This window comes from Haliotis rubra, unplaced genomic scaffold (genome assembly GCF_003918875.1).
Source record: "Haliotis rubra isolate DU_JTF1 unplaced genomic scaffold, ASM391887v1 Scf777, whole genome shotgun sequence".
NCBI classification, from domain to species: domain Eukaryota; kingdom Metazoa; phylum Mollusca; class Gastropoda; order Lepetellida; family Haliotidae; genus Haliotis; species Haliotis rubra.
This window is the reverse complement of record NW_025767498.1, coordinates 85,502-109,868: the sequence shown is the minus strand read 5'-3', so window position 1 is coordinate 109,868 and position 24,367 is coordinate 85,502. Positions and strand designations below refer to the sequence as shown.

Below are 24,367 nucleotides of genomic sequence, written 5' to 3'. Positions count from 1 at the left end.
CGGAAAAATGACACTTACAGAACAAATAGTGATTCAGTAAATGACCACAAGAGATCAATTATTTTTAAACACACATTTTAATCTTACACTCTTACAATGACTAAAAGTGGCAACAGGGACCTGAAACAATGAAGAAATAAGTGTGAATATTGCTTAAACGCCGCTTCACCAACGTTGCAAGTATTCGCAGGGAATGAAGAAATGAAAGACATTCCTAACATCTACCATGTACATAATCCCCTCTGATCGAGGTCCACACACGTCAGTACTGCTGGAGGCCCTTGATCCCACTAGGCAGCTACCGCCTGGTATCGTCATAACGTCATTTAAAACAGATATGACGTCATCAGCATAAGGAAAGAGGTGTTCTGTAGACAATTTGTTGAATATTTGGATTTCTCCCAATATAAAAAGCAAAAGTGACGTTTCGAACGATAAACAATTTGTGATTTTGTTTTGATTTTGTAGCATTAACAGAAACTGCTAAGAATCACATTTCAGCCAATGATACATACATGATAACCATTCATGGTTAATACATACATGATGACCATTCATGGATAATACATACATGATAACCATTCATGGATAATACATACATGATGACCATTCATGGATAATACATACATGATGACCATTCATGGATAATACATACATGAAAACCATTCATGGATAATACATACATGATGACCATTCATGGATAATACATACATGATGACCATTCATGGATAATACATACATGATGACCATTCATGGATAATACATACATGATAAGCATTCATGGATAATACATACATGAAAACCATTCATGGATAATACATACATGATGACCATTCATGGATAATACATACATGATGACCATTCATGGATAATACATACATGATGACCATTCATGGATAATACATACATGATGACCATTCATGGATAATACATACATGATGACCATTCACATGATGACCATTCATGGATAATACATACATGATGACCATTCATGGATAATACATACATGATAAGCATTCATGGATAATACATACATGATGACCATTCATGGATAATACATACATGATCATTCATGGATAATACATACATGATAACCATTCATGGATAATACATACATGATAACCATTCATGGATAATACATACATGATGACCATTCATGGATAATACATACATGATAACCATTCATGGATAATACATACATGATAACCATTCATGGATAATACATACATGATAACCATTCATGGATAATACATACATGATAACCATTCATGGATAATACATACATGATAACCATTCATGGATAATACATACATGATAACCATTCATGGATAATACATACATGATAACCATTCACGGATAATACATACATGATAACCATTCATGGATAATACATACATGATAACCATTCATGGATAATACATACATGATAACCATTCACGGATAATACATACATGATAACCATTCATGGATAATACATACATGATAACCATTCACGGATAATACATACATGATAACCATTCATGGATAAAGAAGAAACTGACATCCAGACATGAATTGGCTTACGAGACACTGAACTATAAAAACTAATTCTATCGTAAAAGTACATTTTTAAAATAGAAATTTATTGTTCTGATGAAATAAAAAATCGACATACATACACACACACACACACACACACACACACACATATATATATATACACACATACACAAATACTTAATAAAAAATTATACATACACATACATACATACACACACACAACACACATATATATATATATATATATATATATATATATATATATATATATTACTAGCCATATAAAGAAACTGTGCATTGCCAAAATATTATCCCAGTTGATAAGTACGATAACAATGTCAAAGGTACATATAAACTTTAATGGAAGGATCATGAGACCATAACAAGTCGGGAGAATTTCAATTGAAAAGTCAATCACAATGACGTCACGAGTCCACAAGCGGGACAGGGGTCAAACGACCATGTCACAAGCTCAATAACGGGTATGTCCATCATCGGCATTGAGAACAGCAGTGCATCGACGACGCATAGAGCCTATCAAACGTGCAAGGAAGGCTTGTGGGATGTCACGCCAGATTCTCTCAAGTTCTGTTGCAAGGTCAAGGACATTATCTGGCGGATGAGGAAGACGGCGTAGACGTCGATCCATCTCGTCCCAAACATGCTCTATCGGGGAGAGATCCGGTGAATTTGCAGGCCAAGGCAGTAAGTCAACGTTGTGATGTTGCAAGAAGTCCATAGCAACCCTTGCCGTATGAGGGCAGGCATTGTCCTGTTGGAATGTTAACCCAGGGCCATGACGTTGCAAAAAAGGAATTGCCACAGGTCGAAGAATCTGATCCCTGTAGCCCACACCAGTTAAGTTGCCCTGAACAGTCACCAAAGGAGTTCTTTGGCGTGCTGTTATTCCACCCCAAATCATCACGGAACCACAACCAAAGCGATTCCTCTCCAAGACACAGGCCTGTGCACAACGTTCTCCCACGCGTCTATAGGCACGTTGACGTCCATCACTATGGGAAATGTTAAACCTGGACTCATCTGTAAAAACAACATTTCTCCACCAAAACAAGGGTCTGCGGACATGATTTCGGCACCACATTCGGCGAGCTTGTCGATGACGTTGTGTCAGGATAGGCCGTATGGCGGGACGTCGTGGTCTGATCCCGTGATGACGTAAACGTTGTCGAACTGTGTTTGGGTGGATACGGCGAAGTCCTGGGATGGTTCGGGCAGTCATCACTGCAGTCTGAAACCTGTGGCGAAGATCGGTCACCCTTATCCATATGTCCTGTCTTGGCGTTGTTACACGTGGACGTCCAGGACGTGGCCGATCGATGACGTCATTTGTGTTCTGGTAGCGTCTCACCAGTGCAGAAATGGTGTTCCGGTGGCAGTGGAAATGTGCAGCCACTTGTCGTTGAGACATTCCCCCACGGACCATCCCAATGGCCTCATGACGCTGTGCAGATGTGAGCCTTGGCATGCCATGCGTTTCAAAAGCCGTTTAATTCTTTGAACGATCGCAAGGGCAGGGGTTGAGCTTTCCAAAGTGACAGTGTTGTGTGGCATTCATTTGCTCTGTTTCTCTTTCCCGGAATGCACGTGCAACAACGTATTGCACGTCTCAAGGACGAACCCACTGACGTCACGGAACGTGGCACGTGCATGCATGTTGGATACATGTCACTAATCTCTGAGTTTAAATCCTTATGTGTCTACACAGGTTTGATAAATTTAGATTTTAAATATTTGTATGCAGTTTCTTTATGTGCCTAGTATATATACATACATACATACACACACATACATACATACACATATACATACATACAAACACATACACAGATATTAAAGCATTAAATAACAATAAAATGTTATAAATTACCCAACTGTATGTAAGTTACGCCTATGAAACATTTTGGATATAGTATTAGATAACAATTTAATAAATTCAAAGTTTTGAAGACTCATTACATTAATGAATAAATTATATATACATTATTCATGGGTATATTATTCAAAGGGACAGGTTCTCGGGTGAATAGGAGTAGGGGATTTACAAAAAACATCCAGTTTCAATATGCAATATGATCTAAATCGACTTAATGTCTTTCTTTTCTGGCGAGAGGTGATATGTCTAACGTATATTTCTGTTTTAAGATCCTTCTTGTAAAGTCCATAAGTTCTTAATATATTTCCATTTTCAGTGTTTTTGTCATTCCACAGTTCCGTAAACCATTCTTCTTCACCTCGTTGTTTCAGTGTCTTCTTTATGGCATACAGCATGTCACTAACTGATCCTGGAGCATATAGTAAATTACACATATTTGTTCGTGTACACATCTTTTCAACTGAACAAGCAAATGACTTTTTCTACATTTAGACCAAATAAATACATGTAATGGCATTTTTTAAAATTATAAAATTATAACAGAGTTGCAATATTGCCAATCCTACGTGAAAGACGACAGGGCCTACGTGCCTCGCCGAGATAGCCTGCAGTGATGGTCGGCAGCCTTCACAACATGGAGCCGAGACCAATACTGAGCGCTGTTGGAGGACGCGTAACTTTCCTTGAACAAAACTATAATTTCAGAATCTTATTTTTATTTTTTCAGATAATATTTTCCGGAAGGGCTTATATGGCAGTTAACCACATGAAAGAAAGCATGATGATAAAACTGCGAAAAGGCACATAACAGCTGATTTGTTTCACGTGCCACGTGACTGATGTTTGATACTTATTCCGAGCGAACGAGTTGCTGTCAGGATAACCTGATATGGGTCTCATAGGACATGTGCTTTTGTTTGGTAAGCATTTACTTATCACAATGAACAAGTCTCATTGCCGTCGTTAAGAATTTCACATGAGTGACTCTGGATACAAGTATATGCCTTCAGTCAAAACATTTTTGCAGGACGTCTCGATGCTGTCTCTCACAGTATTTGGAGATTCAAACCTTCTTGCTTGTTTACAAACGTTTATGTGGCGATAAAAAGATAGCGATATCTACAATATTCAATATCAGAATTTAGTGAGAGCATGCCCGATAATACCCTTGATTACATGTACTTACTGAGAATCAGAACTTTGCATTAATACATGATATACTTGTGACTGGCTGTTGCTGGAGTTGTACATGGGCTTTCTACATGATTATATACTCCAATACCAGAACCGATGGCTTGGTTGAACAGGGACATACCATTAAATGCTGTGTTAGCGACCTACCTTCTGTTGATAAGCAGGGCTCACTGATAACATGAACTACTTGTGTTTTTTCCAGTGTCGATGCTGATCCTATACATGGCAAGAACACAGCACGTTAACCGCGTCAGTCGTTACAGGCGCATCCGAAGCTGGCACGGCAGCCACCAGCCTTCTGTTGTGCAGCCCCGTCACAGTGGGTACCTTCGCCGGAGGTCCCACCGCCCAGTGCACATGTCTATTCTTGAGGACCACAACCAACCCCCGACTTCTGCTGTGGCCAACGTTTACCTGTGATGGGTGCGTCAAGTAAGGAGACCTGTGCTGGCACTAGTTGAGTTCATCTACTGGATAGTAGTTGCTGCGCAACTGCTGAGATTGGTATGCTGTGCCTGCTTTGCATATACAAGTGTTTATAATCACATAAAGCCTTTTGTCGTTACTCTTTGAGGATAACAACCAGTAATTTTATTGAGAGATGCCATGTGCGGAGTGGAATAATTCCCGTTACACATGGACATGGTCCAGTGAACCACTGAACTGCGTCAAAGTATACAGATATCCACTCAATTTTAAGACTTCCTGAAACTAGACAATACTCTGTATCCATTGCATTTGGTGCTCATACATGAGTTACCTTCAACGTAATCACGGTAATGTGCAAAATTTAATGAAAGATTTAAAATAATTCCCATTCTGCAGCTGCCACAGTGACATCATATAGGCCACAGTGACATCATATTGGCCACAGTGACATCATACAGGCCACATTGACATCGTATATGCCACAGTGACATCGTACAGGCCACAGACACAGGACAGAGGTACATAATTGTGTTTCTTGTCTTGCTCCATAATAAGACTCCTATTGCAAAAATGCATTACAGTGAACAGAACAGAACACAACAGAACTTTATTTACACTCAGGGTTACTTTCATAGCATATCCAGCTTAACAAGGGACAGTGATTATGATAACGGCACACAGATATAAACATATTTACAAGCTTTTAAATTTTTCCAGTACTCATTTACAAAACCATGTTTCCTCGACACAATAAGACTGGCTTTTACATATTTGTTGTAATTCATACATCCAGGGATTTTTAGTGTAGGCATTTGGAATGTAAAGTTTCCAATGATAGTTGAATGGGCACATACAAATATATAATGGTATAATGTGCATTTTCTATCTACAAAAGTGACAGTTTTTTCACAGGATCGCAGTAATGTAATGGAAACAGGGACTGGGTTTGTTTACCTGCCATTGCTTTATCGCGGAATGAATATTTTCCTGAGTGTGTGGAGATGTGATATTATTGACAATTTGTATAAAAGACAACACTTCACACACACGTAATGATCTCCTGGTATTTGTCATAAACTGAGCAGTACATTGATATTACAGGGTGACACTTATTCCACATGTATGTTGTTGTATTGGGAGATGGCCAGGACAGTGGATGCATAGGTATACGCATCCGACGTCCAGAAGGGGAAGTAACCACGTCCAGCATTGTAGCCAGAAAAAGTCATCGGAGTCTTCTGACCGAAATGTTCTTGTTGGCACATCTCCAGGTATCTGTCCTCTGATACTACACCTTGGAAGCCGGATATAAAGGGGGACGACGGGAAGTGTTTGTCATCAGGAATCTTGGTGCCATTCAGGTATTCCATCCGGTTCACAGGATACCAGAAGGGCATGCTCTGTCGGGAGATTTAGTGAGATTGTACAACACCAACATGATGAACATAATATATGCAGCAGACTAACATGTGACAAACGAAACACAGGCCCCCTACCAAGTGAACACAACAAACAAAATACCCACCAGTTAATAGGTACACATAATAAACATTACACAGGACTGGTAACGTAAGACAGTGGACAAGATGGACATAATACACTACCTATTTTGGTGGACAAGATGCAGGTAATACACTACCTATATCAGTGGACAAGATGGACGTAATACACTACCTATTTCGGTGGACAACATGGACGTAATAGACTACCTATTTCGGTGGACAAGATCAACATAATCCACTACCTATTTCAGTGGACAAGATGGACGTAATACAAAACATATTTCGGTGGACAAGATGGACGTAATACATTAACTGTATCAGTGGACAAGATGGACGTAATACACTACCTATATCGGTGGACAAGATGGACGTAATACACTACCTATTTCGGTGGACAAGATGGACGTAATACACTACCTATTTCGGTGAACAACTTGGACGTAATACACTAGCTATATTGGTGGACAAGATGCACGTAATACACTACCTATTTCAGTGGACAAGATCAACGTAATCCACTACCTATTTCAGTGGACAAGATGGACGTAATACACTACCTATTTCGGTTGACAAGATGGACGTAATACATTAACTGTATCAGTGGACAAGATGGACGTAATACACTACCTATATCGGTGGACAAGATGGACGTAATACACTACCAATTTCGGTGGACAAGATGGACGTAATACACCACCTATTTCGGTGGACAAGATGGATGTAATACGATACCTATATCAGTGGACAAGATGGATGTAATACACTACCTATATCAGTGGACAAGATGGACGTAATACACTTCCTATTTCGGTGGACAAGATGGACGTAATACACTACCTATTTCGGTGAACAACTTGGACGTAATACACTACCTATATTGGTGGACAAGATGCACGTAATACACTACCTATTTCGGTGGACAAGATCAACGTAATCCACTACCTATTTCAGTGGACAAGATGGACGTAATACACTACCTATTTCGGTGGACAAGATGGACGTAATACATGAACTGTATCAGTGGACAAGATGGACATAATACACTACCTATATCGGTGGACAAGATGGACGTAATACACTACCTATTTCGGTGGACAAGATGCACGTAATACTACCTATTTCGGTGGACAAGATGGATGTAATATAGCAGGTGAACTCCATACTGAACCTATACTGGGTGAACACAACAAATGTAATACATAGCCTATAGCAGGCGAACTCCATACAGAACCTATACTGGGTGAACACAACACATGTAATACATAGCCTATAGCAGGTGAACTCCATACAGAACCTATACTGGGTGAACACAACACACGTAATACATAGCCCATAGCAGGTGAACTCCATACAGAACCTATACTGGGTGAACACAACACACGTAATACATAGCCCATAGCAGGTGAACTCCATACAGAACCTATACTGGGTGAACACAACACACGTAATACATAGCCTATAGCAGGTGAACTCCATACAGAACCTATATTGGGTGAACACAACACACGTAATACATAGCCAATAGCAGGTGAACTCCATACAGAACCTATACTCGGTGAACACAACACACGAATACATAGCCTATAGCAGGTGAACTCCATACGGAACCTATACTGGGTGAACACAACACATGTAATACATAGCCTATAGCAGGTGAACTCCATACAGAACCTATACTGGGTGAACACAACACACGTAATACATAGCCCATAGCAGGTGAACTCCATACAGAACCTATACTGGTTGAACACAACACACGTAATACATAGCCTATAGCAGGTGAACTCCATACAGAACCTATACTGGGTGAACACAACACACGTAATACATAGCCAATAGCAGGTGAACTCCATACAGAACCTATACTGGGTGAACACAACACACGTAATACATAGCCAATAGCAGGTGAACTCCATACAGAACCTATACTGGGTGAACACAACACACGTAATACATAGTCAATAGCAGGTGAACTCCATACAGAACCTATACTGGGTGAACACAACAAACGTAATACATAGCCTATAGCAGGTGAACTCCATACAGAACCTATACTGGGTGAACACAACACATGTAATACATAGCCTATAGCAGGTGAACTCCATAAAGAACCTATACTGGGTGAACACAACACACGTAATACATAGCCTATAGCAGGTGAACTCCATACAGAACCTATACTGGGTGAACACAACACACGTAATCCATAGCCTATAGCAGGTGAACTCCATACAGAACCTATACTGGGTGAACACAACACATGTAATACATAGCCTATAGCAGGTGAACTCCATACAGAACCTATACTGGGTGAACACAACACACGTAATACATAGCCTATAGCAGGTGAACTCCATACAGAACCTATATACTGGGTGAACACAACACACGTAATACATATAGCCAATAGCAGGTGAACTCCATACAGAACCTATACTGGGTGAACACAACACACGTAATACATAGCCAATAGCAGGTGAACTCCATACAGAACCTATACTGGGTGAACACAACACACGTAATACATAGCCAATAGCAGGTGAACTCCATACAGAACCTATACTGGGTGAACACAACACACGTAATACATAGCCAATATAGCAGGTGAACTCCATACAGAACCTATACTGGGTGAACACAACACACGTGTAATACATAGCCTATAGCAGGTGAACTCCATACAGAACCTATACTGGGTGAACACAACACATGTAATACATAGCCTATAGCAGGTGAACTCCATACAGAACCTATACTGGGTGAACACAACACATGCCTAATACATAGCCTATAGCAGGTGAACTCCATACAGAACCTATACTGGGTGAACACAACACACGTAATACATAGCCTATAGCAGGTGAACTCCATACAGAACCTATACTGGGTGAACACAACACATGTAATACATAGCCTATAGCAGGTGAACTCCATACAGAACCTATACTGGGTGAACACAACACACACGTAATACATAGCCTATAGCAGGTGAACTCCCTATATACAGAACCTATACTGGGTGAACTCCACACAACACACGCATATACATAGCCTATAGCAGGTGAACTCCATACAGAACCTATACTGGGTGAACACAACACATGTAATACATAGCCTATAGCAGGTGAACTCCATACAGAACCCATACAGAATATACTGGGTGAACACAACACACGTAATACATAGCCTATAGCAGGTGAACTCCATACAGAACCTATACTGGGTGAACACAACACATGTAATACATAGCCTATAGCAGGTGAACTCCATACAGAACCTATACTGGGTGAACACAACACACGTAATACATAGCCTATAGCAGGTGAACTCCATACAGAACCTATACTGGGTGAACACAACACACAGTAATACATAGCCTATAGCAGGTGAACTCCATACAGAACCTATACTGGGTGAACACAACACACGTAATACATAGCCTATAGCAGGTGAACTCCATACAGAACCTATACTGGGTGAACACAACACACATGCAATACATAGTAATACATAGCCTATAGCAGGTGAACTCCATACAGAACCTATACTGGGTGAACACAACACACGTAATACATAGCCCATAGCAGGTGAACTCCATACAGAACCTATACTGGGTGAACACAACACATGTAATACATAGCCTATAGCAGGTGAACTCCATACAGAACCCATACTGGGTGAACACAACACACATAATACATACATAGCAGGTGAACAATATACAGGGTGAACTCCATACAGAACCTATAGCCCATGGGTGAACTCCACACAGAACCCATACAACACAACACTATAATACAGGTGAACTCCATACAGAACCTATACTGGGTGAACACAACACATGTAATACATAGCCTATAGCAGGTGAACTCCATACAGAACCTATACTGGGTGAACACAACACACGAATACATAGCCCATAGCAGGTGAACTCCATACAGAACCTATACTGGGTGAACACAACACACCTATACTGGATACACACCGCACCCATAGCATAGGGTGAACTCCATACAGAACCTATACTGGGTGAACACAACACACGTAATACATAGCCTATAGCAGGTGAACTCCATACAGAACCTATACTGGGTGAACACAACACATGTAATACATAGCCTATAGCAGGTGAACTCCATACAGAACCTATACTGGGTTAACACAACACACACGTAATACATAGCCTATAGCAGGTGAACTCCATACAGAACCTATACTGGGTGAACACAACACATGTAATACATAGCCTATAGCAGGTGAACTCCATACAGAACCTATACTGGGTGAACACAACACACAGTAATACATAGCCTATAGCAGGTGAACTCCATACAGAACCTATACTGGGTGAACACAACACATGTAATACATAGCCCATATAGCAGGTGAACTCCATACAGAACCTATACTGGGTGAACTCCATTAACCTAACACACGTAATACATAGCCTATAGCAGGTGAACTCCATACAGAACCTATACTGGGTGAACACAACACATGTAATACATAGCCTATAGCAGGTGAACTCCATACAGAACCTATACTGGGTGAACACAACACACGTAATACATAGCCTATAGCAGGTGAACTCCATACAGAACCTATACTGGGTGAACACAACACATGTAATACATAGATAGCAATAGCAGGTGAACTCCATACAGAACCTATACTGGGTGAACACAACACAATACATAGCCTATAATACATAGCCAATAGCAGGTGAACTCCATACAGAACCTATACTGGGTGAACACAACACATGTAATACATAGCCTATAGCAGGTGAACTCCATACAGAACCTATACTGGGTGAACACAACACACGTAATACATAGCCTATAGCAGGTGAACTCCATACAGAACCTATACTGGGTGAACACAACACATGTAATACATAGCCTATAGCAGGTGAACTCCATACAGAACCTATACTGGGTGAACACAACACACGTAATACATAGCCAATAGCAGGTGAACTCCATACAGAACCTATACTGGGTGAACACAACACATGTAATACATAGCCAATAGCAGGTGAACTCCATACAGAACCTATACTGGGTGAACACAACACATGTAATACATAGCCTATAGCAGGTGAACTCCATACAGAACCTATACTGGGTGAACACAACACACACGTGCATACGTAATACATAGCCAATAGCAGGTGAACTCCATACAGAACCTATACTGGGTGAACACAACACCGCGTAATACATAGCCTATAGCAGGTGAACTCCATACAGAACCTATACTGGGTGAACACAACACACTGTAATACATAGCCTATAGCAGGTGAACTCCATACAGAACCTATACTGGGTGACACAACACATGTAATACATAGCCTATAGCAGGTGAACTCCATACAGAACCTATACTGGGTGAACACAACACATGTAATACATAGCCTATAGCAGGTGAACTCCATACAGAACCTATACTGGGTGAACACAACACATGTAATACATAGCCTATAGCAGGTGAACTCCATACAGAACCTATACTGGGTGAACACAACACATGTAATACATAGCCAATAGCAGGTGAACTCCATACAGAACCTATACTGGGTGAACACAACACATGTAATACATAGCCAATAGCAGGTGAACTCCATACAGAACCTATACTGGGTGAACACAACACATGTAATACATAGCCTATAGCAGGTGAACTCCATACAGAACCTATACTGGGTGAGGTGACACAACACATACTGTAATACATAGCCTATATAGCAGGTGAACTCCATACAGAACCTATACTGGGTGAACACAACACATGTAATACATAGCCTATAGCAGGTGAACTCCATACAGAACCTATACTGGGTGAACACAACACACGTAATACATAGCCTATAGCAGGTGAACTCCATACAGAACCTATACTGGGTGAACACAACACACGTAATACATAGCCTATAGCAGGTGAACTCCATACAGAACCTATACTGGGTGAACACAACACATGTAATACATAGCCTATAGCAGGTGAACTCCATACAGAACCTATACTGGGTGAACACAACACATGTAATACATAGCCCATAGCAGGTGAACTCCATACAGAACCTATACTGGGTGAACACAACACATGTAATACATAGCCAATAGCAGGTGAACTCCATACAGAACCTATACTGGGTGAACACAACACACGTAATACATAGCCTATAGCAGGTGAACTCCATACAGAACCTATACTGGGTGAACACAACACATGTAATACATAGCCTATAGCAGGTGAACTCCATACAGAACCTATACTGGGTGAACACAACACATGTAATACATAGCCTATAGCAGGTGAACTCCATACAGAACCTATACTGGGTGAACACAACACATGTAATACATAGCCTATAGCAGGTGAACTCCATACAGAACCTATACTGGGTGAACACAACACATGTAATACATAGCCTATAGCAGGTGAACTCCATACAGAACCTATACTGGGTGAACACAACACACGTAATACATAGCCCATAGCAGGTGAACTCCATACAGAACCTATACTGGGTTAACACAACACATGTAATACATAGCCTATAGCAGGTGAACTCCATACAGAACCTATACTGGGTGAACACAACACATGTAATACATAGCCTATAGCAGGTGAACTCCATACCTTTCGGTACACTGGCAGGATGTCCACAGACAACTTATCTGTGGTGCTAATAAGGACACAGATCACAATGTAGAAAATATGTCAATGTACCTCATGACCTTTCCCTGACCCCGAGAAAAAGGCATTCCAAGGCTTGTACTGTCCTGTTAGCACATTGTTGACCAGCCACAGAACAGATTTTTCCACAGTCGTCCTAACAGACGTAGGTGTCTCTGTAACATGATGAATTCATGGTTCATCAACCAGTTAAGAGTGGAAAATGGTTTTGATGCATGCTGCACAGACGATGTGTTGGTAATATGAAACATAGTGAGGGATAGTCTGCACCCATATTTTACACACAGATGCTGCAGGTAGTCTGTAACAGGATTAATAATATACAAATGTGTAGGTCAGATCTGGGAATGTTGGCCAAGAAGCTGGTTACTGCAGTCCCTGATGTTTCGGCAAGTCATATTTACCTTTCGTCCAGAACAACTTCCCCTGTGTCTCATCAAAAAATGCCCACGTTTGGATGAGAGCATTGGTTGCCATTGTTGTTGTGAATATGCGGTCCTCGCCATTGATCTTCAACACGAGACAGACATACAATTACACTTCAATCTCTCCACCGTGATCAGAAAATGCCCATCAATGAATCCATGTTGTTCAAATTAAAGAATACTTACCATGTCATATAATTATTTGGCTATATGAATGAAGCTAGACACTATGATGGCAACATAATGAACTGCTGTCAACAGTTGATGGTATTTACATATCCACTGCTAGTGTGGATCATGAATCACGTTGCTTCCATGTCACATGAATGAATAGAGGTACACACAGTACTTGGTTGTTTAATGACACAGTCAGTATTTCCAGCAATATAACAATGACCTGTATATAATAAAACTGTAGACAGACTAATGCATGGTTAACTTTATGAAGAGCATCAGATGCCGATGACCACCACCCAACCATGAACAGACCCTGATCATACCGATCCCTCGTAGTCTCCTCACACCACTGCTGTCTGGCTATCTTGCCCAGGTCCCAGGGGGGCCGGGGGTCAAATGTCATGCTTACTAGAGTCTTGTTATCTTTTGTTGTGTCTCCGTCCCCAAGAAAGTCATCAAAATACATGGTGTCTTCCTGTGATCTCCCAGCCAATAAGATGGCTTGCGTCATGGCCCCACGGAGGACGCTAGTCAGGTCAGCTCCAACACGGTACAACAGCTGAACAGAGAGATTCATGAGTTAAACAGATGGACATGTCATTATATGGCCTGGATCAACCACATTTCTGTAGGTTTTACCATGAGAAGTAAATTCAGTCTGAATCAAGTTCCTGCTTGCTTTTGAGTGACTCATGAATGATGATTGTTTACAGGTGAGCCTAGACATATATTTCATTATCCCATGTTGTTCCTGTTTCCCCTAGCTCACCTCACACAATCTTGCTGTCACAGATACGTAGATATCATGTATAGTACTCTGTACATTTTGTATATTTCATTACAAAAATAAAGTGGTGAATTATACATAATCAGTTTCTTATGTGTCATTACACTGGATGAGTTACTGTTGAAAGAGTAGGTTTGCAAATTGTTGATCCTTGATTGTCCTATATCATTTACCCATTGCAGATACTCCTGGAATATAATCGGAATTTAAAAAGACAATCTCAGCCCTTCCCTCGCACCCCAAAGAACAAGTGAGCAATAGTCCAGGGCCCACTTGCACAGAGCAATCTTAGTTACAATCAATCTTAGGCCCCTACAATCAACTTAACAATCGCCATACAATTGCCCTAATCCACTTGCACAAAGCCGATCTTAGAGCGATTGTAAGACGGCATGTATTTAAGATCGCGATCTTAGCTAAGATCGAACTCTTCAACGGTGGAGGTACGAATTTCTTAAACTCGACTCCTGTCTACAGTTGTCTGAAAGTGCGCATAGCATGCTGCGCAAATAAAAAGTGATACTGGTCCCAGCACACAATACATACCTCCCTCAATCGCACCTTGCAGAATTTTCATGAAAAGTCCCAGAAATCTTAGAAGGAACCGATTCGTGGACGATAGCATATATTTTTTCTACATTCTAACTGTCTTGATTTATGAACTGAGAATGTGATATTGCAACCACAGAAATACCTACCCATGTTTTATGAAAATACTGAAATACGAAAAAATACATGAAATAATTTGAATCTAGATTTAGTGACTTAATTATGGAACTTAAAATAACAAATATAAACAGTATTTCCTTATGATATAACACCTAAATGTATGATTTGCCAATGGTTGTCAATGAGACATTGTTTAATACGCAGCTGTTGGTGGCGGTGGGGTTGGGGTGGTTGTAAAATCCTAAATATATCCGAGAATAAAATACAATAAAATAATGGCTACAGAAGTGTTGTAAAGAATGCATGGCAGGGAAATACGTGTATTAAATAATATTTCAAGAGAGTAGTTATTAAATACGTATTCACAGTATATTAATTATTTAACCCTATTGCGTTGATAAATATTTTTAATGCCTCATCATGTGTATATCCCTATTCGATGACTACTTGTATATATTTAAATTGCATAATCAAATTTAGATTTATGGATGAGAAAGAAACTTGATTTTGCACGTTAACTTGTATCTACTTGTAGATTACTTTGACAAAATCACTCCATGACCGAAAAGAGATATCAGTATGTTGAGCTCTGCAATGGGCATGACAGACTGTACGGCAACGGCATATGCCAAAGGAAACCACTCTCATCTTGCATATAAAGTAAAATTATCTGCTCTTGAGTTAATGAAAAGGTCACGGCCATTGTTAATCGCACGCGGACACCATTCACTATTATCCTTTCCTTGATTATCAAGAAGGTATGTTGTTTCACACTTATTCCAACATTGAATCGGGTGGGAATAGTACTTTGTGATATCGACTCGATAGTTATGTGTTTCACTACAGTAAATAACAATGCATCCGACGTTAAATCGGTTGTGCATTCTCCGTGTTGTTGAAGTGTCGAGGCGAACCACACAGTTTTATGCAATATAAATGCAATCTCCAAACGTAAAGCTGATTATTTGCGTGAAACAGACACTAATTTGAATGCCATTTCTAAAATGACTAAAATGATCTTAGCTCCTTACAATTGGTCTGGACCAATTGTAAGTTTTGATTGTAACTTACAATGATCTTAGCCTACAATTGCTTTGTGCAAGTAGATGGCGATTGTAACCGAAGCCTAAGATCGCGATCTTAAGGAATTACAATAATTGTAGCGCTAAGATCGTTCTGTGCAAGTGGGCCCAGCTATACGGTCTGGGTTACTGAAGGGTCATTCTAACCCACGGGGCAAAGAATAAGTAAGGGTTGGTCAGCCTCACCTCAGCAAGCCTAGTCGCCTCTTACGACAAGCATGGGTTACTGAAGATCACTTCTAACCCGGATCTTCTCAGGGGCCAAAGAATAAGTGAGCGAGTTTAGTTTTACGCTGCACTCAGCAATATTCCAGCTATATGGCGGTGGTCTGTAAATAATCGAGTCTGGACCAGACAATCCAGTGATCAACAGTATGAGTATCGACCTGCGCAATTGGGAACCGATGACATGTGTCAACCAAGCCAGCGAGCCTGACCACCTGATCCCATTAGTCGACTCTTACGACAAGCATGGGTTACTGAAGGTTCATTCTAACCCACGGGTCAAAGAATAAGTAAGGGTTAGTCCTGTAGCATGTACATAGACTTGAGGTAACCTGATGTGGCAGTGGTCCTGTGCGGATCTTTGTGTTGATCAAGAATACAGTTCTTGACACGAACCAGTAGAACTCAAATAAGGACGGGTAGTATGTGAGTGCCAGATCCCTCCTATCTGTCATGTTGCTGCTGATCTCACAGATCAACATTGATGTTGTGTTTAGGTATATCTTCTGCAATTAGAAAATACAGTCATCACGAAATGTTTCTTGTTTCTGGAGTATTATGAAAGTTGACACATACGCAAATTTTGGTTGCAAATAGTACCAACAGTAACAATAAGGTAAATTAAGTCTTTTTCGTCTACAGAGCACATAGTTTAGAACTGAGTAGATTTATCAAAAACACAATCTAGTTTCTTTTTCATAATATGTACAATACCACCAAAGTAACTAATGCATCAGCTAAGTCATCTGTCAAGACAAGAGTATTTATGCATGAACAAGTATCTTTGGCAAACAGATGAAACTATAAAACCGGGAACACATACTCTAGGACAACTGACAAGATAGGACTATAAAGATGGGAACTCATACACTAGGACAACTAACAAGATAGTACTATAAAGATGGGAACAGATACCCCAGGACAACTGTCAAGATAGGACTATAAAACTGGGAACACATACACTAGGACAACTGAAAAGATAGGACTATAAAGATGGGAATACATACTATAAAACCGGGAACACATACCCCAGGACAACTGACAAAATAGGACTATAAAGATGGGAATACATACTCTAGGACAACTGTCAAGATAGGACTATAAAACTGGGAACACATACACTAGGACAACTGACAAGATAGGACTATAAAGATGGGAATACATTCTATAAAACCGGGAACACATACCCCAGGGCAACTGACAAAATAGGACTATAAAGATGGGAACACATACCCTAGAAGAACTGACAAGATAGGACTATAAAACTGGGAACACACACTAGGACAAGTGTCAACATGGGACAACTGATCAAAAGATAGAACTACTATAAACTGGGGAAACAACATAGGACTATAAAACTGGGAACACATACTCTAGGACAAGTGACAAGATAGGACTATAAAGATGGGAATACATACTATAAAACCGGGATCACATACCCCAGGACAACTGACAAAATAGGACTATAAAGATGGGAACACATACCCTAGAAGAACTGACAAGATAGGACTATAAAACTGGGAACACATACTCTAGGACAAGTGTCAACATAGGACTATAAAACCGGGAACACATACCCCAGGACAAGTGACAAGATAGGACTATAAAGATGGGAATACATACTATAAAACTGGGAACACATACACCAGGACAACTGTCAACATAGGACTATAAAACTGGGAACACATACCCGAGGACAACTGACAAGATAGGACTATAAAGATGGGAACACATACACTAGGACAAGTGTCAACATAGGACTATAAAACCGGGAATACATACCCAAGGACAAGTGACAAGATAGGACTATAAAGATGGGAATACATACTATAAAACTGGGAACACATACACCAGGACAACTGTCAACATAGGACTATAAAACTGGGAACACATACCCGAGGACAACTGACAAGATAGGACTATAAAGATGAGAACACATACACTAGGACAACTGTCAACATAGGACTATAAAACCGGGAATACATACCCAAGGACAAGTGACAAGATAGGACTATAAAGATGGGAATACATACTCTTGGACAACTGTCATAATAGGACTATAAAGATGGAAACATATACTTTAGGACAACTGACAAGATAGGACCATAAAGATTGGAACACATATCCCCAAGATAGGACTAACTGATGATAGGACTATAAAGCCTTTAGGACAACTGACAAGATAGGACCATAAAGATTGGAACACATACCCTAGGACAAGGGACAAGATAGGACTATAAAGATGGAAACACATACCCCAGGACAACTGACAAGATAGGACTATAAAGGTGTGAACACATACCCAAGGACAACTGACAAGATAGGACTATAAAACTGGGAACACATACACTAGTACAACTGACAAGATAGGACAATAAAGATGGGAACACATACCCCAGGACAACTGACAAGATAGGACTATAAAGGTGTGAACACATACCCAAGGACAACTGACAGGATAGGACTATAAAACTGGGAACACATACCCTAGTACAACTGACAAGATAGGACTATAAAACTGGGAACACATACCCTAGTACAACTGACAAGATAGGACAATAAAGATGGGAACACATACCCTAGAAGAACTGACAAGATAGTATAAAGACTATAAAGCCTTTGGACAACATGACTGCATGGTGTTACTCTACCTGCACATCAGCATCATCTAAGATCTTGGGATGAAGTAGTCCAGCCACTATCGCTGATGTGATTCCATATATGGTATTCGCTGATACAGTTACGTCAACATTGTTGATGTTAAATGGCATGACATCACCACGTGCGTACATATAGCGTGCCTCATCTATATCTTGTATCTGAGTCAATATGAACCAAGTGGAATCAATGACACACATTATTACACAGATGCTTCAGGTACAAAATGTATTGTAAACAGCAATCACTCTATATTCCAAACATTAAGAGGCCGCATGCCTGTAAAATGCAGTTTATGTATCACTTAATATCTAACTCTTGGCTGTTCAGTAGCTCTTGCAAGTGTATACAATCATAGTTGGTTTGTTGTTGCACTCAGCAATATCCCAGGTATATCGATGTGTAAATAATGGAGTCTGGACCAGACAATCCAGTGATGAACAGCATGAGCAACTGGGATACAATGACAAGTGTCAACCTAGTCAGCAAGTCTGACCACGTAATATTGCTAGCTGCCTCTTACAGTATATAATCATGAAATAATATACAAGATACAGTTTCATACAACTGGTGGAACAGCCTTAATAAAAACGCTTTGAGGGAATATTCCAGTGAAGTCTGACCCAGAGAGAATGTTTTGGAAGGTTTATTGTATATGAGAGAAGCTTACTCATACCTTGCTAACATTACATCTCAAATTACAAGACAGACCAGCAGTCGTGTGAATGTTCACCCAAGATTCTTTGACTAAGCCTATTGTGGAAGCTTGACCAGTGTTACAGTCAGGTGAATATTATCATCAGTCATTACTGCTATAATCACTGTTCATATTATATTACCATTTAGTTTTTACAGCCAAATATTTTGTACAGCCATTGTAATTCCCTTGTAACGATTTGTATTGATTTGTAAACTTAAAATTTAGAACACAATTTCTGACTGCATCATTGCTGGGCAAGACTTGTAAGCCACATCCCAAGAGGCCAGATGAAATAACATGTATAAACAAAGTTACCTCCTCTGATGAAGAATAAGGATGTACTCCAAAACGTTGTGTGCCTTACAATGGCTTCATCAAATAATGCTTACCCAAGTTGACACAAGAGCCACATCCTGCCCAGATGACCTAGCTTTACCCAAGAATTTTCTCAGATAGAAATACGTTCTTGGATCAATGGTATTCACTCTACTCTCGTTGGAAAATGGCCTGTAAGCGTAGTGCTTTAGGGCATCAAAGATTGAGGAGAGGTTGGCATTATCATGTGACCACTGAGCCTGCTCGTTGGGAAATGATGACTTCAGGTCTGTTAAAAGTGCTCCCAAACCAAGGTTTACAAAAGTGTCATCGAAATCAGGAGGTATCCTGAAGGCATTAAGAAAAATGCCTCTGAAATTAAGAAATAGATCAATATATATCAGAAGAAAGAAGAACTTTACTGTGTTTGCAAATACTTGGATAGTAATTCAACTTTTCATTACACATGCACAGTAATATATGCTCCAATAGCTTAGTGGCCTAACCAAAAAAATTAAAACATATACACATATCTCCAAAGGGAAACTGAAACATTAGGACATAACTTTCCCATGACATAAGCCGATGGTGCAGCCAGGTTGGGGTTATCTCTTGATATCACAATAAACTAAAGTCTCACAGGCTACAATTTACCCCCAAAGGCAAGTAAAACCTCATCGTCAGACGCCACATCGACTGTTCTGTTCAGGAAAGGCCAGGTTTAGCAACAACACCCTCATCATGTTCTGAGATAGAGGCAGTGCAGACACTGAGGTGCTCATCAAGGGTATTGTTGGATGAACTGCATCAACCAACCATCTGATCATGGCTGTACATCTCAGTGACACCAGAGGTACATGAGTCTACGATGGAAGGTCCTGGTCTGTCTAGTCAAGAAGAGGTACTACTTCACGAATATCTACCTTGCCTTAAGTATTTTCCAAATGTGCTGTAGTAGAAATAGACGAATGCTTAGTCTCTGAATATATATAATTTTGATAGAAACAAATAATTTCAATTTTAGACTGAAAAGGAGCCCAGTGAGAAGGGAGTTTCAGAATCTGATGAAATCTAGACTTGCTTCAATAAGGGCTTTAGCATTGCAGGGAGGGCTAGGCTGTAGGGAAACTAATGTGTTTCAGGGACTGTGAGACATAGTATACCAGAAACAATGAAGCAGAGGGATACTTACTCCATGTTCATTATGTCTTCAATGATATGTTCCAGATTTGTAAGTCCAAACCACTTGAGAAGTTTCTCCAGTCCACCCAAAGGGAGATGTTCCATCAGTTTGTACATACTGATCAGGTTTTGCGGAGTACTTTGATATGTTTTTACACTGTCATTGTACACTTGCGGCCAAAATACCATCAGGGAGTTTGCATGGGGAATGTTCTTATTTCTGAATTTATTTACAGCTGACAGAGCCATTTGAAGCTGTTCGGAAGATGGTGCTTGGGTTGCACCATACTTAAACGCCTCTAACAAACACGCGGTCACCCACGAGGTAACAAACATGTTGTTGTCAAATAGCTTCATGTCTTGTCTGACCATGGCCATGTCAGGGGGGCCATGGAAGTTCAGTTTGACATCACTCTCATACAGTCCTTTATCTTTCTGCATTTCCACAAATGGTATAAATTTGGTTGAGGTTTTCACTTGTAACCCTTCCACCAGTTTCAGCAGCTGACTGGTCACTTGCGCCATATCCACACTGCTGTTGGCTGAAGTGCTCCTGCCCAACAGGTGCAGCAAGACCAGAACCACTAGCGGACACAAGCTGTGTCTGGCCATCTTAAAGGGCGGACTGTACTGGCCAGTAGATCTGACACCTGTGGAGTGTCACATGTGATAAAAACACTTTACTTGGTGACCTTAGGTTGTGTGTCAGCTGTTACATATCTGAAAATATAGACCAGGTCACCAGAGTTTAACAACCTTTCAGATACATTCCGGCATACCCTTTCTGTAAAGATTTCAAAGAAGGTAAAGGAAACTTGCCAGACTGCTGTCTGATCACCACCACCACAAGCAAACCTTTTAAACATTTTAATGGTTACAAATATGATGTTGCACTATTCTGACCTGTACCAAGTTGAACTATGTATGGATAACAGCAAATGTTATACAATGTATCATAATTTGTTGATGAGTTGTTAGACATTTAAAAAGTACTGTACAGACTGGTATTCATTCTGTAAACATGGTACAGATTACTGAGGTAAGTTTCTCTCATTGTACCTTAACTTTTACAAATAAATGATACATGAAATTCATCTTCAATAGACAATATGGACAAAGTCTTTTCACACATAAAATGTTGGAATATCTTCCAGTTTCTACAGCAAGGCCAAATTTACTACATCTAAATCTTGATGTAGCAGATCTTTGCTTAATGGGAATATTACAAGTGGGATAGAATTCAACTTTAAATTGTTTATAAAATTTGCACTTAGAAGATTTGGTATTCTCAAAGCAAATCAAAATCCAAACTTCAATTGGAATGTTCTTAATGCCTGTGACCCAGTTATAGTGTTACCATTACCATCTACCGGTTTCATCATCATATAGCATTCAAAAGGCAATCTAAATTGATCTAAATGTAAAAGCCTGCACCAGTATTTCACGTAAATGTGTAAGCCTGCACCAGTATTTCACGACTTTTGTCATATAAATTAAGACAAGTGTGGTTCTGCCCTAGTACCATACTGTTTGAATGACCTGTAACAACCATTTTACCATTAACATTATTTTTTTGGTAGTTTCTCAACTTCTTTGGTATATTTATCACAGCAGATTTCAAGCCTCAACCGAAAATTGGAACACCCATGCAGTCAGATGTTATATAGATCCTTAGACTGGATACCACCAACTGTTTTGACATAGTGACAGATGGACATTACTGCTGTATTAAAATGGCTACTTTAACAAACCTGAGTTTTACTCTAAAAAAGCTAAGTAGTAAGATCTAGTCTCAAGTGCCAAGAAAAGGAGACTCAGTTTGTTCATTTCTCATTACTTCCGGGACCACCATTACAGAGGATCATGATCATATGTTGATATAGATTTATCTTGATACAAGTTGAACTACAAAATATTACTTAGGTTTCTAACGCTAAAGCAAAAACATTAATCATGTATACTTATGGTCAGGCACTGAATGACAATACTGAAGAGGACTATATCCCTGCGTGAGTAAGTGTATGTATGAGTGAGCATTTTTTAACATCACCTTTAGAAATATTCCAGCAATATCATGGCCATGAGTGACACCAGAAATGGGTTTGACACATATTGTACCATGAACTGAATTTATGATATCTTGAATTGATTTCAAATATAATTATGAACAATATGATGGTACTTGATTTATTGATATCTTGAACACACTTAGAGATAACCTGAAATGTTTTCTTGATATCTGAGTAACATTTAACAATATCAGTAATTAAATATTTTCAATATCAGAAATTGATTTAAGATATCTTCAATTATTTTCCAATACCATAAAAACATTAAAAAGAACCTACCCTAACCATAAACTTAAATTAACATAATGCTAAATCTAAACCCTAAACCTAAACCCCTTGAAAAAATCACAATAAATAGAATACATTAATTAATGTAACATTTCAAGCGGGTGTTACGGGCCGAACTCTTACCAAATATTGAGGTAAGACTTCGAAATTTCATCAAATTGTGCCATTTTGAATTTGCCGCTTGCTTCCATGTGCATGACGTAAAAAATCACGAATCACGAATGCTGCCAGGCACTCCATAGACTGTACTGCAATAGGCACTACGTCAAAATTCCAGCCGTGGTATTTTGAAAAATAGTCGAATAGAGCATCGGCCTACATTCAAAAGAGTCATAATGTGCAAACACACAAAACTGAAAAGTAGTCAGAAAACTAGCTAGCTGACCGAACAAACCACTGTTACCCGTTTTTTTTCCTATTAGAATAGACTGTCATGTTTTTTTAGTGCTTCTATAGAATTTTGATGTACGAGTCTTCGCTGTCTTATCAACTTCCACTGGATGTTGTCTCCCCTTAGTCGGAGTGGTAAC

The 24,367-nt window shown here is 39.7% G+C and overlaps 1 protein-coding gene across 4 annotated transcripts; it reads right to left on the bottom strand.

Moving 5' to 3' along the window:
* Positions 1 to 5,648: 5,648 nt before the first annotated feature.
* LOC124260806 lies at positions 5,649 to 24,367 on the bottom strand. 4 transcript variants are annotated; one of them, XM_046695122.1, is made up of 9 exons: positions 24,241 to 24,367; positions 21,491 to 22,200; positions 20,373 to 20,670; positions 19,277 to 19,444; positions 16,958 to 17,131; positions 14,272 to 14,421; positions 13,665 to 13,770; positions 13,294 to 13,415; positions 5,649 to 6,456 (listed from the first exon to the last, which is right to left on the bottom strand). In XM_046695122.1, the coding sequence occupies exons 2-9, from the start codon at positions 22,090 to 22,092 to the stop codon at positions 6,166 to 6,168; spliced, it is 1,911 nt and encodes a 636-aa protein (XP_046551078.1). In that variant the 5' UTR covers positions 22,093 to 22,200; positions 24,241 to 24,367; the 3' UTR covers positions 5,649 to 6,165. The 4 variants fall into 4 exon arrangements, with proteins under 4 accessions (XP_046551078.1, XP_046551077.1, XP_046551079.1 ...); XM_046695121.1 differs by having other exon boundaries at positions 23,961 to 24,366; XM_046695123.1 differs by having other exon boundaries at positions 24,187 to 24,366.